The sequence below is a fragment of the Notothenia rossii genome, assembly GCF_949606895.1.
Source record: "Notothenia rossii genome assembly, chromosome: 8".
Taxonomy (NCBI): domain Eukaryota; kingdom Metazoa; phylum Chordata; class Actinopteri; order Perciformes; family Nototheniidae; genus Notothenia; species Notothenia rossii.
The window spans coordinates 10,392,679-10,408,410 of NC_136906.1; the positions used below are offsets into that span (position 1 = coordinate 10,392,679).

General features: G+C 42.0%; 1 protein-coding gene across 1 annotated transcript in view; it reads left to right on the forward strand.

Moving 5' to 3' along the window:
- Nucleotides 1-15,380, forward strand: part of atp2a1 (ATPase sarcoplasmic/endoplasmic reticulum Ca2+ transporting 1) — a 23,051-nt gene extending 7,671 nt beyond the window's left edge. Inside the window, exons 7-26 of the mRNA XM_079645690.1 lie at nt 569-649; nt 744-829; nt 1,603-1,758; nt 1,912-2,053; nt 4,789-4,955; nt 5,474-5,562; nt 5,643-5,745; nt 5,842-5,973; nt 6,856-6,981; nt 7,396-7,614; nt 7,747-7,858; nt 8,133-8,356; nt 8,447-8,667; nt 9,916-10,118; nt 10,517-10,602; nt 11,313-11,446; nt 12,411-12,528; nt 13,204-13,321; nt 14,199-14,219; nt 15,123-15,380. Coding sequence (XP_079501816.1) covers nt 569-649; nt 744-829; nt 1,603-1,758; nt 1,912-2,053; nt 4,789-4,955; nt 5,474-5,562; nt 5,643-5,745; nt 5,842-5,973; nt 6,856-6,981; nt 7,396-7,614; nt 7,747-7,858; nt 8,133-8,356; nt 8,447-8,667; nt 9,916-10,118; nt 10,517-10,602; nt 11,313-11,446; nt 12,411-12,528; nt 13,204-13,321; nt 14,199-14,219; nt 15,123-15,133 — 2,549 coding nt within the window. The 3' untranslated portion in view covers nt 15,134-15,380. The remainder of the gene's footprint in view (nt 1-568; nt 650-743; nt 830-1,602; nt 1,759-1,911; nt 2,054-4,788; nt 4,956-5,473; nt 5,563-5,642; nt 5,746-5,841; nt 5,974-6,855; nt 6,982-7,395; nt 7,615-7,746; nt 7,859-8,132; nt 8,357-8,446; nt 8,668-9,915; nt 10,119-10,516; nt 10,603-11,312; nt 11,447-12,410; nt 12,529-13,203; nt 13,322-14,198; nt 14,220-15,122) is intronic.
- The last annotated feature ends 352 nt before the right edge of the window (nt 15,381-15,732 follow it).

Below are 15,732 nucleotides of genomic sequence, written 5' to 3' on the forward strand. Positions count from 1 at the left end.
CTTGAGTATAAATACACTTAATATCTGCGGCGTGCTCGCTCCTCTGTCTCTCCCTCTGTTTGCTGTACACCTGTTCCTTTCATTTCATGATCTCCCCAAGGTCTCCCTCTCTGACTGTGGTATCAGTTTTCAACAACAACACTATCCATCCAGAGTGCTAAAACCAGTCAATCAACGCTTTAACCCCCCCACACACACACACACACACACACACACACACACACACACACACGCATGCACACACACACACACACGCACGCACGCACGCACACACACACACACACACACACACACACACACACACACACACACACACACGCACGCACGCACGCACACACACACACACATACACAAACACACACACACACACACACACACACACACACACAAACACACACACACACTACCCTGCTGTAATGCTGCATTCAATTGATATGAAGCTGTTTGTACTGTACCAAAGACAAAAGCAGCCAAACAGATCATATAAAACAATTCATATCTAAATAAAATAATCTGTGTTTCTGTGTGTTTGTGTGTTTGTGTGTTTGTCTGTTTCTGTGGACTCTAGTTGGTGACAAAGTGCCAGCTGACATCAGGCTCATCTCCATCAAGTCTACCACCCTGCGTGTGGATCAGTCCATTCTCACTGGTAGGTGTTGCAGGACAGAAACACATGAAGTATTTTTTCATGTCTGCGTGATTTACTGACCACACTGCCCAACATGTGTGTGTGTGTCCTACAGGTGAGTCCGTCAGTGTGATCAAACACACCGATGCCGTCCCAGACCCCCGAGCCGTCAACCAGGACAAGAAGAACATGCTGTTCTCCGTGAGTCTTTTTAATCTGAGTCCTGCTTTCTTTAAAACCTTTATGTTGCATCAAACCATTACCGTGCTGTTCATTCTCCAGAAACCCTACAACTGTCAACTCTCTATAGCATATCCAACTTTTTCCATTATCAACATTTCCTTGTCATAGCTTTAGACACACTACAGTTAAAACACTTTACATACAAAATAAAGTTTGTGCCATCATTTTTTACATCTCAAAACCCATTAGTTATCAGTCCAAATCACCTACCGAGGTACCGGTCAATATTTTTCTAAGACTTCCTTTTCTGTGTGCTGGTCATCGGTTGGAGTCCAATTAGCAACCTGGCGTGAATGGAGTTGAGAGAGGACGTCTACAACTTGATAGTTAAAGAAGAATATTTATATGTATTTAGTTTTAGATCATTAAAGTAAAAAGTGGTCATTCAATAGCTGAATAACTTCAAAAAATGTCATTCTGTCCAATGTGATCTACCTTTCTCGCTAGACTTTTTACCTGCATTCAAAAAAGCCTGCTCAAACATGATTGGTAGATATTTCCCTGACTATAAATAGATTTGAATGTCTTAACCAATCATCAGGAATTTGGTTCGCACATCAATTTCCCCAATTTGACACATTCACTTAAAACCACAAATGTCAACCTCACGGACGCGCCAAAAGAAAAACTCCAACATTTATCGAATTTTTCCTCTGAGGAACATTCATTTCTGTTTAAAAACGAATTATGGTAAGCTTTATGAACCAACTTTGTAATGTTTTTCTGTTCAGGGCACCAACATCGCTTCAGGCAGAGCGACTGGTGTTGCTATCGCCACCGCTGTCTCCACTGAGATCGGTAAGATTCGTGACCAGATGGCCGCCACCGAGCAGGAGAAGACCCCCCTGCAGCAGAAACTGGACGAGTTCGGAGAGCAGCTGTCCAAGGTGGGTGAGACAGGAAGACACATCTGAAACTGTAACAATAAAAATGTATCTCTTTTGAATCATTCTGTGAAATAAGATATAACAAAATATAGGACATTTGTAGATCAAACAAAGCCACCACCAATGTCTTACACACCCTCTGCCTCTCTGCAGGTCATCTCCCTCATCTGTGTGGCCGTGTGGATGATCAACATCGGACATTTCAACGACCCCGTCCACGGAGGCTCCTGGATCCGTGGCGCTGTTTACTATTTCAAGATCGCTGTGGCTCTGGCTGTGGCTGCCATCCCTGAAGGTAAACTCCTGGCATTACGTTTTCTATGAATATTTATCTTGTGTAGCTCATCTAATATGCTGCACAATTAAAAATCAAATGAGGGTGACTTGCTGATTACTTCTCATCAAAGTCTGCTTGGGACCTAGGTTTTCACTGTATATGTTTTAATCGTTTATTAAAGCCTAATGTGGCGACAGATGTCTAAATGAATGATCTTTAGATGTGGAGTTTAACAGAAGTGAGTTTGCCAAACCTCGGCTTGAGACTACATTAGCTGAGACTAGCATAAAAACACTTATTTAAAAAAATGTCATGTACAAACAAAATGGCTTTCAGATTTTTCAATGAAAAATATCAAATAGGAAGAGGTGCCTTCAATAGATAGGAAAAAAACTGACATTAAAATATGATAACAATACAAAATATATAAATACAACAAAGTAATTAATGTTTCTTCATTATATAAGGGGCCTAAAACTCTAGAATCTGACTCATATATCAGCAGTCAAATGGTATTGTGGGTAATGTAGGTGCCAGGTTTCAACAAAGTAGAACACATCAACGTCAAACTCAAGGCCCGGGGGCCAAATCAGGCCTGTGGTGGATTTAATTTTGGCCCGCAGGATAATTTCTAATTACTATTAGATCTGGCCCGCCGGTACATTGCACGCACACCTTCACTCAATCCTGAGGGTCTCCTCAGCTCAGAGCCTGACCCCAAACATTGATAAACTTGCACCCGAGATGAGATGCCAAGTATCTGGCTTGAACTAGCATCACAGAGCAGCAAACTGAGTTTCCATGGATGTTTCCTTCTGCACTTTTTTTCTTGCGACCCTAGCAGGGCATGTTTGTTTTTTTCTTTGAGGGAAATTTTTTTGTTGAAGCTGTTGTTGGCCTGTGGAAAAGCTGCGGATAGAGCCATAAGAAATGAATGCAACTGATTATTTAATGTTTAATGTTGTTTTTATAGGCAATCATTTAAGCTTTGTTAGTTCCAGGTTTAATAAGTGCAATAAGTTCATTTCAATAAGTTCTGCAATAAACATTGAACCAGTCCGGCCCTCGACTAGTACCCATTTTTGAATTTTGACCCACTGTGTATTTGAGTTTGACATCGCTGAAGTAGAAGAATATGTGGAATAACTATGAAGTTATCTGTGGTTCTGCTGCATTGATTTAGATATTTTCATCATAAGAGCACATTGCAGTCCGTTTTCATGGGCTTTTTTCAAGTTGATTTCTTTAAGGTATAAAATGTCCCGAAGAGTAGAAATAAGTACATCCATCTTCATTCTTTTTTGATGGTTCTGGTGGCAGGTGAAGGAGAACAAAGACATTTGTATCTTTATTATTTGACTCCAATCCTTCCACAGTGTTGTGCTGGAAGATGCGTTGCTATGTGTCCTGGTCTGGTCTGGGATCTCTGCCAAGTCAGCCTTTTCTAATAAACTCATAGGCCAGCTTATCTGTCTCCTCTTGACTTGGAGAAGCAGCTGTTTGTAAGACAGGAAGCCAAATAATCTTTTATTCCTTGAACTAATTGTTGGTCCCCACCCAACTCCAACAATAGATGACAGTTGGAAAGACGTCTGGTCCGTAAATCAAGAGCTTGCATAGTTACTCATCTCAGTCATACCATCTTAGCTGCTGTACCCTCAGTTATGATGAAGAGCTTAAGTGAAATTAAACTCCTCCTTTGCCAATGATTAATTATTCGTGGACAACAACAGTCTGAGATTCAGAGGTGTTCCCATTCCTCCATGTCACACTGCAGTCAGCTGCTCACGGTGCCAACGCTCATCACAGACTACAGTCCGATGATGCCACAAGGACAACATCATCTGAAAGCAGATGCCCCCCATAACGCCCCTCAACTGGACACGCTCCAGACCTTTGTCAGAGTTGATTTTGGCCTTGAACAGATCTGACCGTGCTGCAGCCCCCCCCCCCCCCCAACAGGAATACCTTAGGTTGGGTGTCCTCCAGCTGATGTGTGAAGAGCTGTGAAGGGAACACCTGTGTCACCCGGCCTGTGGCAGGAGGGTTACAGTCTTGGTTGTTTTGACTAGACATTCTGTCTTGTCACCATGTTGTTAGGCTGAGATAGATGTGTGACCCCCGTGAAGACCACTTGTAAATCAATACATGTCCTTCAATGTCTATGTTAAAATCTGGGAGAAAACGGATGATGATTAATAAAGAGGCTCCATTATGCCTTTTGGGCTTTTCCCTTTCCTGTAAAGTGTTATATCATTTTTGCTGCATGTTAATGGTCTGCCCCCCCCCCCCCCCCCCCCGGCCTGAAACGCCTCCATTGGAATCCTTTGTTGACTTCCCTCTATTGACTAGCGCTCCAACACATGTACGGGATAGGCTAAGGGGCGGGACTAGCACAAATCACAAATATGAAAATAAGCACAATAGGGCCCCTTTAAAGTAATCTGGTAGAGCAGTCTCCCCATTTACTCAGGCTGAGTATTCAAATCCTACCTGCTGCCCATTGCTGGATGTCTTCTACTCTCTCTTCCTCCTTTTCTGTCTATTTGGGGTTATTCCATCCAATAAAGACAAAATGCAAGAAAAACCCACAATCCAAACAAATGTAATGTTACACATGTTGGTTAGTAATTGATAAACAACTGATAATTCCGGGGTTGTAAGTATTCTTTAAGTAGGTCCTCTAAAATGTGTTGTCCACCTTCCATCAATGATGTTTGTTCCACTCTAATCACTTTCTCCGTCCATCCCAGGTCTGCCCGCCGTCATCACCACCTGCCTGGCTCTGGGAACCCGTCGTATGGCCAAGAAGAACGCCATCGTGAGAAGCCTGCCCTCTGTGGAGACCCTGGGCTGCACCTCGGTCATCTGCTCCGACAAGACCGGGACCCTCACCACCAACCAGATGTGTGTGACCAAGGTAGGTTCAAACACACGCAGATGTACTTTAAAGGGGACCTATTGTGCAAAATCCACTTTTTCATGTCTTTTATACATAAACATGTCCCCACTTTTTGTCCTGATCCATATATATAAAAACCTGTCTGAAAATGATGTCATAACGATTTTTGGGCTTGTGTAACGATTAGCCAATCACCAACCTCCCCCCCCCCACCTTATCACCTGAATCTCCTCCTAGAGCACCATTGTGTTCTTTGTAACCAAATATCTCTCAGAGGGGCGCAGGGAGGGGCTCCTTATTTTCATCTAAAGTAACAGACAGAGAATCAGCACTTTTGAAACAGGGCTGAAAACAGAGGGGATTATGGGATGCTGCAATGATCTGTTTGGTGTTTGGAGCCAAACACTTCAGAGACATGTTTTGTACATATCTGAGACCTTTAATATATTGATGAAAAACCGTATGATAGGGGACCTTTAAATCAGTCCAGAAGGGTGAGAAAGGAGTGCAGATCTGATGTGTTTTTCGTCCTGCAGATGTTCATCATTGATAAAGTCGACGGTGATAATGTTTCCCTGGGTCAGTTTGACATCTCCGGCTCAAAGTACACACCTGAAGGAGAAGTGTAAGTGTCACGAGAGTTTAAAATGTAATGTTTTAAGACAAACAACCTTTTTCTGACTGAATGTTTTTATTTTCTCACAGGACAAAGAATGGCAGCTCTCTGAAGTGCGGCCAGCATGATGGTCTGGTTGAGCTGGCGACTATCTGTGCTCTGTGCAACGACTCCTCTCTGGACTACAACGAGGTCTGCAGAGAGCTAAAGTTTGTGTCCATGATATAATGTTTAAATGTGACGCACTACAAACCTAAAATGTGCCTTTCTCATTTCTCTGTGATGCAGGCCAAGGGTATCTATGAGAAGGTGGGTGAGGCCACTGAGACAGCGCTGTCCTGTCTGGTGGAGAAGATGAACGTGTTCAACACTGAGGTGCGCGGCCTGTCCAAGGTGGAGAGGGCCAACGCCTGCTGCTCTGTAAGTCTACCCAAGATATCACACGGTGTGGAGCATGTAATACGTGAACATTAAAGGATTTGTTTAAAGTGATAAACTTAATTATCTTAAGTATATAACCTAAAAGGTGATAATATTCTAATATCCACTCCCCTTAACCCTTGTGTTGTGTTCAAAAGCTGTTACCGTTGATGGTGTTCGCGGGTCAATTTCATTGGTGGTATCATCCAATATTGTTTTAACTACATCATAACTAACTTATAATGCGTTCATAACCGTACAATCCTGTTGTAATTTAATGTTATGGCCCAAAACACATTACACCACATATCGCACACGTGCATATGTGTGTTTAGGTTCAAGTGTTAGTGTACATATTCTTTGAGAAAGGTTGAGTTCTCGTGGGGGGAGGGGGGCAGAGGGAGGGGAGACCAGGTGCATGTTGCGAAAAATTATTGTTACAGTAGATGAGGGGGTGGGGCTGGGGTGTCTAAAGTCAAAGATGAATCTTGATTGGGCCAAATTTGACCCCGAGTCACCCAAAACAATTATGCTGGGTCTCCCAGACCCCAACACCAAATGATACACTTTCTTTTTTAGAGACCTTCAGACGTGGCAAAAATGGTCAAAATCTGTTTTGTAGTGGTTGTATAGCTGTTGTGGAGGATATCAGGAAGCCTTGTTCTGATAAAAAAATGTGAGCGTAGTTATTAATATCGTTTTAACCTGAAACATAACATAAGGGTTGTAAGTAGTAAAACTAAAAACTGTTATTGCAGGTTTCAGTGGAACTATATCCATAACCTGCAGTGTTCTAATAGATATCCTTTGCTTAATTTTTGTTTTCCTTTTCCACCGGTTGATTTTCTTTGCTTTTTGTAACTTTTTCTGATTTTGTAACAGGTGATCAAGCAGCTGATGAAGAAGGAGTTCACGCTGGAGTTCTCCAGAGACAGAAAGTCCATGTCAGTTTACTGCTCTCCTGCCAAGTCTGGCAAAGCTCCTGTTGGAAACAAGATGTTTATCAAAGTGAGTGTGGGACATACAGTATGATAAAAAAAAGTCAAGTCATCACCAAAGATATTACAATTCCTCCTCAGGTGATGTCTGAAGCAAATGTCAGGGTCATCTTTTCAATCGTTTTTGATATATTTCACACACAACAACGACTGTGAACTTCATGGTGGCAGGAGAAGACTTAAATCATTAGGATGCCTCTTTGAAGCAAAATGTTGTTGCAGTCCATCCAAAAGTTGGAGGACTGACCTCCCGAAAAACAGGAAAAATATTTGAGGAACTTCAAACAGAATTAATAACAAACAGTTCCACATAAAGCTGTTTAAGTAGAAAGAAGTTGTCAAGAAATAGTCTAAATGAAGTTGAAATCAATGAAATATAACATATGCTATATATTGATAACGATTATATTACCTTCATCCCCAGGGAGCTCCAGAAGGAGTCATCGACCGCTGTGCGTACGTCCGTGTGGGAACCACCCGGGTTCCTCTGACCGGCGTCGTTAAAGACCACCTCCTGTCCGTCATCAAGGAGTGGGGCACGGGGCGCGACACCCTCCGCTGCCTGGCCCTCGCCACCTGCGACACTCCTCTGAGGAGGGACGAGATGAACCTGGAGGACGCCACCAAGTTTATAGACTACGAGGTAGGAGACAGAAAAGACATCACAGATGTATCTGTACACACACACATCTCATTGAGATGCTGCAGTGGTTTGTGTACTTGATCACAAGAAGTTTTCAAAAGACCTTAAACAATTTGCTCTCCTTTTCTCCAGACTGACCTGACCTTTGTGGGCTGTGTTGGCATGCTGGACCCCCCCCGTAAGGAGGTCATCGGCGCCATCGAGCTCTGCAGGGCTGCTGGCATCCGGGTCATCATGATCACCGGTCAGTATACAAGTCGTACATAAGGATGTGTGGCTTCTGCGTCCACTGAACTTTTGTAAAGCGACCACAAAGGGTTAAATAAAAAACCGGGACAATTTCCACGCAAATAAAATGTGTGCAAAATCTTTGGTGAATCAGACATTGACACGGGGGAGATAGCGGTTGCAAATGATGCTCAATCCACATTTTTCCCGTCAGTATTTTGACCTCATCTTGTAAAACAACAAGTAAAGTCTGGACAAAAACAATGAAGTCTTCCTTCCTGTCCTCCCAGGTGACAACAAAGGCACAGCTGTGGCCATCTGCCGCCGTATTGGCATCTTCAGTGAAGACGAGGATGTGACTTACAAGGCCTTCACCGGTCGTGAGTTTGATGATCTCGCTCCATACGATCAGAAGCTCGCCGTCAAAAAGGCTTGCTGCTTCGCCAGAGTGGAACCGGCCCACAAGTCCAAGATCGTTGAGATCCTGCAGAGCTTCGATGAGATCACAGCCATGGTGAGGAGAAGCAAAGAGTGTTCATTTGGTTGGGTTTGTACTGAAAATGAAATGATGCCAAATACATATCTTCCTCTGTCCTCTACCTAGACGGGTGACGGAGTGAACGATGCCCCCGCCTTGAAGAAAGCGGAGATTGGCATCGCCATGGGCTCTGGCACTGCCGTTGCCAAGTCTGCCTCTGAGATGGTCCTGGCTGACGACAACTTTTCCTCCATTGTGTCTGCTGTCGAGGAGGGCAGAGCCATTTACAACAACATGAAGCAGTTCATCCGCTACCTCATCTCCTCCAACGTGGGCGAGGTCGTCTGGTGAGTGCACGCTGACCAATAAAGACACACAAATGTCAGGATGTCAAACACTTTGAGAACGGGGAATTTGCATTAGGGCTGCGTAACACACTAGTTGTTTTATTGTATTATCTGAAAGTGTCCCCACCACTTTTCAAAACAAACCGACGCCCATTATCTAGGCCAGTGGTTCCCAACCTTTTTCCCCAAGACCCCCCCCAAATGACTCCTGTTGGAAGTTGCGTCCCCCCACACACACACACAAGGGGGGGGTCTCAAAAATGCTACAACTACCGTCACAAACTGCATGAATGTGAATTATTTTGTTAAAGGAGTAGAAAGCCTAATTAAGGAGCTCTATTGGAGTGACTTTGATGGTTATTGGACTCAGGATTCATTCATTTGGATTCCCGCTGTATGAAGAAATTAAAGGACGGCGCAGAAGTGGAAACAATCCACAAAGGGATTCAACTGTTTAAAACACATGCTCAAAGTAAGCCGGATTTTGCCGATGTGTTTATGTGGATTCAAAAGTCGTAAATAATCTACAAAATGGAGGACACCGATCTGATCGGAGCAACTGTGACAAATAATCCAACTGAAACCGACCAGACAATCCAGAAAAGCCTGGTTTGGACACTTTACAGGCAGAAGAAACATTTATATTAAAGAAACAATTATACATTGCTGTCTTTTTATGCCTTTAATAGCTACTAACTTGAATTTGTATTCAAATTAATTAATCAATTTTTTGTATATGTTATTGTATTGAGAGACAAGGCTTTTAGTGACAATCATGTATTGCGTTACAATTATATACAAATACAAAAAAAAGTAAAAAATAATCTTTTAAAATAAAATGTCTAAATATGATATTTGGCCTCAAATCATCTGAGGCCTGGCGCCCCCCCCTGGCGCGCCGCCCAGGTTGGGAACCACTGATCTAGGCATATTGTTGTTTGACCAGTAAATAATCTCCAACCCATTTAGGCATCAAGCCCGTGTAAGGGAGTCTTGACACATCTCATGCAATAAGTGGCAATTTAGCTAATAATTAGTATCCCACCAATAGGAATGCTCCATTTGGGACATTGTTTTGTGGCGTTGAAAGTTAGTAGAAATATAAACGGCATTACAAAGGCTTGATGCCACGAACACGTCTGATTTAGTTGTTTGCAGTGTAATGATAAGACAATAAAGCAGTTTTGATTCGAAGAGAGTGCCTTTGAGTTCTGTTGGTGGTAAAATGATGTGCCCCCCCCCCCTCAGTATCTTCCTGACGGCGGCGCTGGGTCTCCCCGAGGCTCTGATCCCAGTCCAGCTGCTGTGGGTGAACCTGGTGACTGACGGTCTGCCCGCCACTGCCCTGGGCTTCAACCCCCCCGACCTGGACATCATGGGCAAAAGACCCCGCTCCCCCAAAGAGCCCCTCATCTCCGGCTGGCTGTTCTTCAGATATATGGCTATCGGAGGTACAACACATTATGTCCTCGCTCTCTCTCTCTCTCTAACCGTCTCATCCAGTGAAGCGTTCCATTTGGTTTTACTGCAGATAAGCCCCTCGTCCCCCGGTGGTTCGGCAATTTCCTTTTTATTCGGTCTTAAATGGCCTCGAGCGATTGTTGATAAGAGTTGTTTTAATCTAAATGATGTTGTTGCCATGGTAACAAATCCGCCTCCTGGGTACCATGCACCAGATTAATATGGATTTCTTTCACAACGTCATCAAAAAAACTCACTAGCAGCTATAATATGATCCTGATGCACATGTTGACTCAATGTGTTGGATCTGAACTCCTGTATAAAGACGTCCTGTCTGTAGATGAAAGCCTGCAGACGTCTTTCTGAAACACTTGAATCTCTCCCCCAGGTTACGTTGGAGCAGCAACAGTGGCTGCCGCTGCCTGGTGGTTCCTGTACTGCGACGAAGGCCCCGGAGTGAGCTTCTACCAGCTGGTAAGAAGAAGACATATTCGGCTCATTTCAAGTTCATAGTTGCATTTTGTGCCTCTACGTGTGACGTCTCCATGCTTTCATGTTCAAAAAGCCCTTTATTTCTCTCATACTGCCTGGGCTGCAGCACCTCTTTTCACCCTCTGTCTGAAACTAGAGCCCAATTTGCTCTGATTGGTTAGCTGGCAGGCTCTGTTGTGATTGGTCAACCGCTTAGAGATTCCCTTTAGCCTATCAGGGGCGTTTCAGGAGTGTGTGGGAGAGGAACTCACTCTGGAGGGAACTTTGGGATGTTAGCCTTAGCAGACCATTTACATAAATAATGTTATTATGTTTGTTCCTCTCCGGACTCAGCGTGGTCTGTGTTTTGTTTTTATGTCGACCTTAAAAATGTCTGCCTCATGTGGTTATTGTATTCATGTTTCTGTGGTCTTCATTTTAACTTTTGTTCTTACTTTTGAAGCACTATTCGAATTTGATTTATGTGAAAGGTGCTATAATAAATAAACGTATTATTATTATTATTATTATTATTATTATTATTATTATTATTACATGTACAAATACCAGGCGTCTGTGGACTCCCTCCAGCTGCTATACCTGAAACCTTTCCTGTAGAAACCCTCTACCAACAGACTTCATGAAAGGCTTTCAGCGTCTTCGAGACCATGCAGGGTTTGAGTCATATTTTATTTCTCCTTCCTCTCTGTCAGTCCCACTTCATGCAGTGCAGCGATGACAACGAGGACTTTGAGGGGATCCACTGCCAGGTGTTTGAGGCCGCCCCCCCCATGACCATGGCTCTGTCCGTGCTGGTGACCATCGAGATGTGCAACGCTCTCAACAGGTCAGACTGCACTGTGAACACATCCTGCCAGCACTCACTGCCACACTGTTAGTGAGCAATACACAATATCCTCCCTAGTGGTGAGGAGTACGTCAACTCAACTCCTGAACACATGTGCACATTTAAAGTACTTTAACATTATTATTACATTTTTTACATGAACTGACGCCTTTATTGAAAGTTGATTACAATAAGTGCAATAAACCATAAAGATAGAAACTCATAAAAACAAGAAAAGTGCTGAGATACTCACTTCAAATAAGCCCAACCATTGTAAGTGCATTAGTTTCAATAGTTTGTTGTATTTATTGGCAGTCTTTACTTCTTTCCACTACAGTTCAGTAACAGAATAAGGGATTTACTTTTGATATTTTACATACAAATAGCTGATAATACTCTTTTACTTTCAATTAAATTCGGGATTTAAAGGCCAAACTTTCCTTTTAAAATTGTTGATACTTCTCCCACCCCTGATCAATATATGTTACAATATATAACAAGTTCAAATTAGCTCCCCATTTTTTGTAATAGGTACTTTTAAAGCATTCCTCATATCTATAAAGCAGAGGATCATGTGCGGTCATTGATAGGAGGCGTGTGGCGCAGTGGGTTGTGCGTAGGTGTTAGGATCAGTTGGATCACAGGTTCAAACCCCTCTGCAGTCAGCATGTCGTTGTGTCCCTGGGCAAGACACTTCACCCCAAATAGCTCCTGTGGGGATTGCCCACAGTATTGAGTATGTAAGTCGCTTTGGGTGTCTAACAAGTGATATGTGATAGTATACATTTTGAAACTATGTCTATGGTAGGATGGAACACAACATTTTAAGGACCTCCTGTTTCAATATTTACCATATTGATGTGTTTTTGCATACTTTTGTACACATTTATTTTACTTTTTCATAAGCCCTCCCACATGTTCAGCCTGTATTAAATCCCCCTCCGCTCCTCCCCCCTCCCCCCAGCCTGTCAGAGAACCAGTCTCTGGTGCGCATGCCTCCCTGGAGCAACCTGTGGCTGGTGGGCGCCATGTCGCTCTCAATGTCCCTCCACTTCATGATCATCTACGTCGACCCCCTGCCCGTGAGTCCCCACCTCCCACACACACACACACACACACACACACACACACACACACACACACACACACACACACACACACACACACACACACACACACACACACACACACACACACACACATTAGCACGGTATAATTACAGTTATAAGCACTCTTAAATATTCAAAATGCTATAAAAGTGTACTCATAATGCATTTTATGGGATTTCATATTGTGTTAAAGGCAGAGTATCATAATTATTTATTAGTTTATACCCAGAATATCTGATTATAATGCATTGTAAAAAAGAAAATGAAAACTATAAGAATGATAATAGACTTTGATCCTTGCAAAAATAAATGAGTGATAAACTTTGAAGTAATTTGACACTTTTAAGTCTTCATAAAAAGCTTTATACCGTGTTGAGATTATAGGTATAAAGCAATAACATGAATATTCACGAGTGCTTATGTTATAACTATCCAGAGCTATAAGCAGAACATGGTTTATTGTAAAATACATTACAGATGTGGCGTGTTGACATTTCTTCTCTTCTTTGCATGTATTGAAAAGTTTATTCATGGTCATCTAAGCATTCATGTTACTAGTATCTGTGTAATGAACACACAGCTTGTTTCTAACTGGACGTCGTGCGTGTAGTTTCGCAGCTTCAACTCTTTCCCCTCTCTGGTCCACAGATGATCTTCAAGCTCACTCACTTGAACGTGGAGCAGTGGCTGATGGTCCTGAAGCTCTCCTTCCCCGTCATCCTCATCGACGAGGTGCTCAAGTTTGTGGCTCGCACATATCTGGAGGGTAAGCTCAACATGTGACCTGTTCCCTGTATGTATATGATGTGTTTAATATATAAACAGTATGGGGGGGAACACCTTCTGGAACACATATCAGTCTGTGTTATAAACAAGAAAACATGTGGTTAGACTTAGAGGGGAAGTTTGAATACCATTTTCTTTTTTTCCTTAACTTAGTTTTTATTTCATTATACATACATGTTCACATTCTGGTCAACAGTTTTTCCATTTTCATTTAGCTGTATCTACATAGCCAACATAACAAAAAGGAAAAAAGTACAAAAAGAGATCAATACAAATAATAATAAAACAGACACATGAAAAGATAAATACATACAAATAATAATAAAATAAAACAGCAATGGAGGGGGGGAGGGTCATCTGTGTGTGTGTGTGTGTGTGTGTGTGTGTGTGTGTGTGTGTGTGTGTGTGTGTGTGTGTGTGTGTGTGTGTGTGTGTGTGTGTGTGTGTGTGTGTGTGTGTGTGTGTGTGTGTGTGTGTGTGTGTGTGTGTGTGTGTGTGTGTGTGTGTGTGTGTGTGTGTGTGTGTTGAATACACATTCTGAAATTGATTTAGACATAACTAATGCTGATCACATTATTATTTAAGAGTTTTTAAGCAGCCTAAATACTTAGCTGGTATCATTTAAAAAAAATGTTATTACAAGATGTAAGACTTTACTTGTAAAATATACACACGTGTACATTTTAAGAATATGTCAAGAATGTCCCAATGTCTCATTTTAATCTATTCGTACTTATTTGAATGTATTTGAACTGTTATTCTATCCTCTCTGCTTAAATGTAATCTTTGATGATATTTCTCTAACTTTACTCTCCTTGTTGCTTTTCTCTCCTTCATTCCTTTTTCTGACAATCCAGTCTCCCCTTTATCACTAGCAGGTATTCCCCTGACTCACGATACAGATTTAAGCATGTTGTATTTCTCTGTCTTGCAAATGTTTCTGGACTAATGCACGTGGATCCTCCTGTTTGGCTGGAGGTGCATCGGTCTTGATACACCATTAGAAATCTAAAAACTGGTCTGAGCATCAAACAGAGTATTTGCATCGTGGAAGTTTTGAAGTGTCGTTTAGGTTATTGCTGACAGATACTTTTAGATCCTCTGAAAGTAGGAATAACATTAGCACATGTTGACTATGCATTAAAGAGATCAGACTACCGTAATAGTGTGCCTTTTAATAACAAAGTTGTTTCTGGATTTTTCCTCACACTGACCTTGTATGCTAAGGTGTGGTTATAAACAAGGTTACATGTAATAATGTGTGCTTGCTTTTGTAACATGACTGATAAATAATGCTTATTTTCTGGTGACCTTACTTGACTCTTGCGCAAGGTGGGGTAGTTTTCCACCTAGTTAATGTAGAGTTGTGTTTAGATTTCTTATATTTATTTATTTACTTTAAATTGAACTGTATTTAACGTCAATCTCCTACTATATGACACTGGTGATGTGTAAAAATGGGCACTCTTTGAGCAGGAAGTTACACGTTTCAGCCAATAAATTGTTCCTGCACATTTTTCATTTTTAGAATTTAAACATTGTTTAAAATAGTTTTCTAAAAGGCAGATTTAGTTAGTTTTGACAAATACAGGCTAGCTGTTTGGTTCTGCTAAGTGATGCTAGCCAGATGCAGAAGGCAGTGTCCATACTGTGATCTAGCTTAATGTATCCAACCAATCAAATCAGACATCTCCTGTAACAAATGCATCCTTCTCTCTAACAAGTCAACACCTTCACACTCCCTTTAGCTCACAACTAACTGTCTTATGTTTCCTCTGCAGGGAAAATCTAGAGTCAGGACGGAGAGAGAGAGAGGCAGAGCGCTCTCACCGAGGAGAGCCCACTGTCACATGACCTGATCAAAAACATCTAGTGGCATGAAAACTAAATAAAAACACAAAGCCATCTGAAAATACACCAAAAGAAAGCTGCAAAATATTTTTTCTGTGTATGTACTGAAGTTAATATATAGGTGAGAGTTAAAAAAATATTCTGTGTTGATTCTATTCTTAAAGAATAAAGATATGTATTAAAGAAAAGTGCGACTCTGTATCAGTGCTGTGTTTTCTGTTGGTTTTAGTATAAGGCTGTTATCGATCGTAAAGGCAATCCAAATAACAAATGTACCTTGGGTCTTAAAGAAATTAGAGAAAGAGGGGAGGGGGGGGGGGCTGTAGCCCTGGGCGAGGCTCCATAGGCTTTTCGGGTAAAAAATATCATTATAATCCCTTAGTTTAAAGGTGGGGTAGGTAATTTTGGAGAAACCAGCTCGAGTGCGCTAGAATTTGAAAATACACAGCTATGGAGCTATTTCAGGGCAAAAGTTTGAAAGCGAAAAAAAAAGGTCTTAAGGTGAAAAGCAATGTGAAACCTGAAAAAATAAGATTTGAA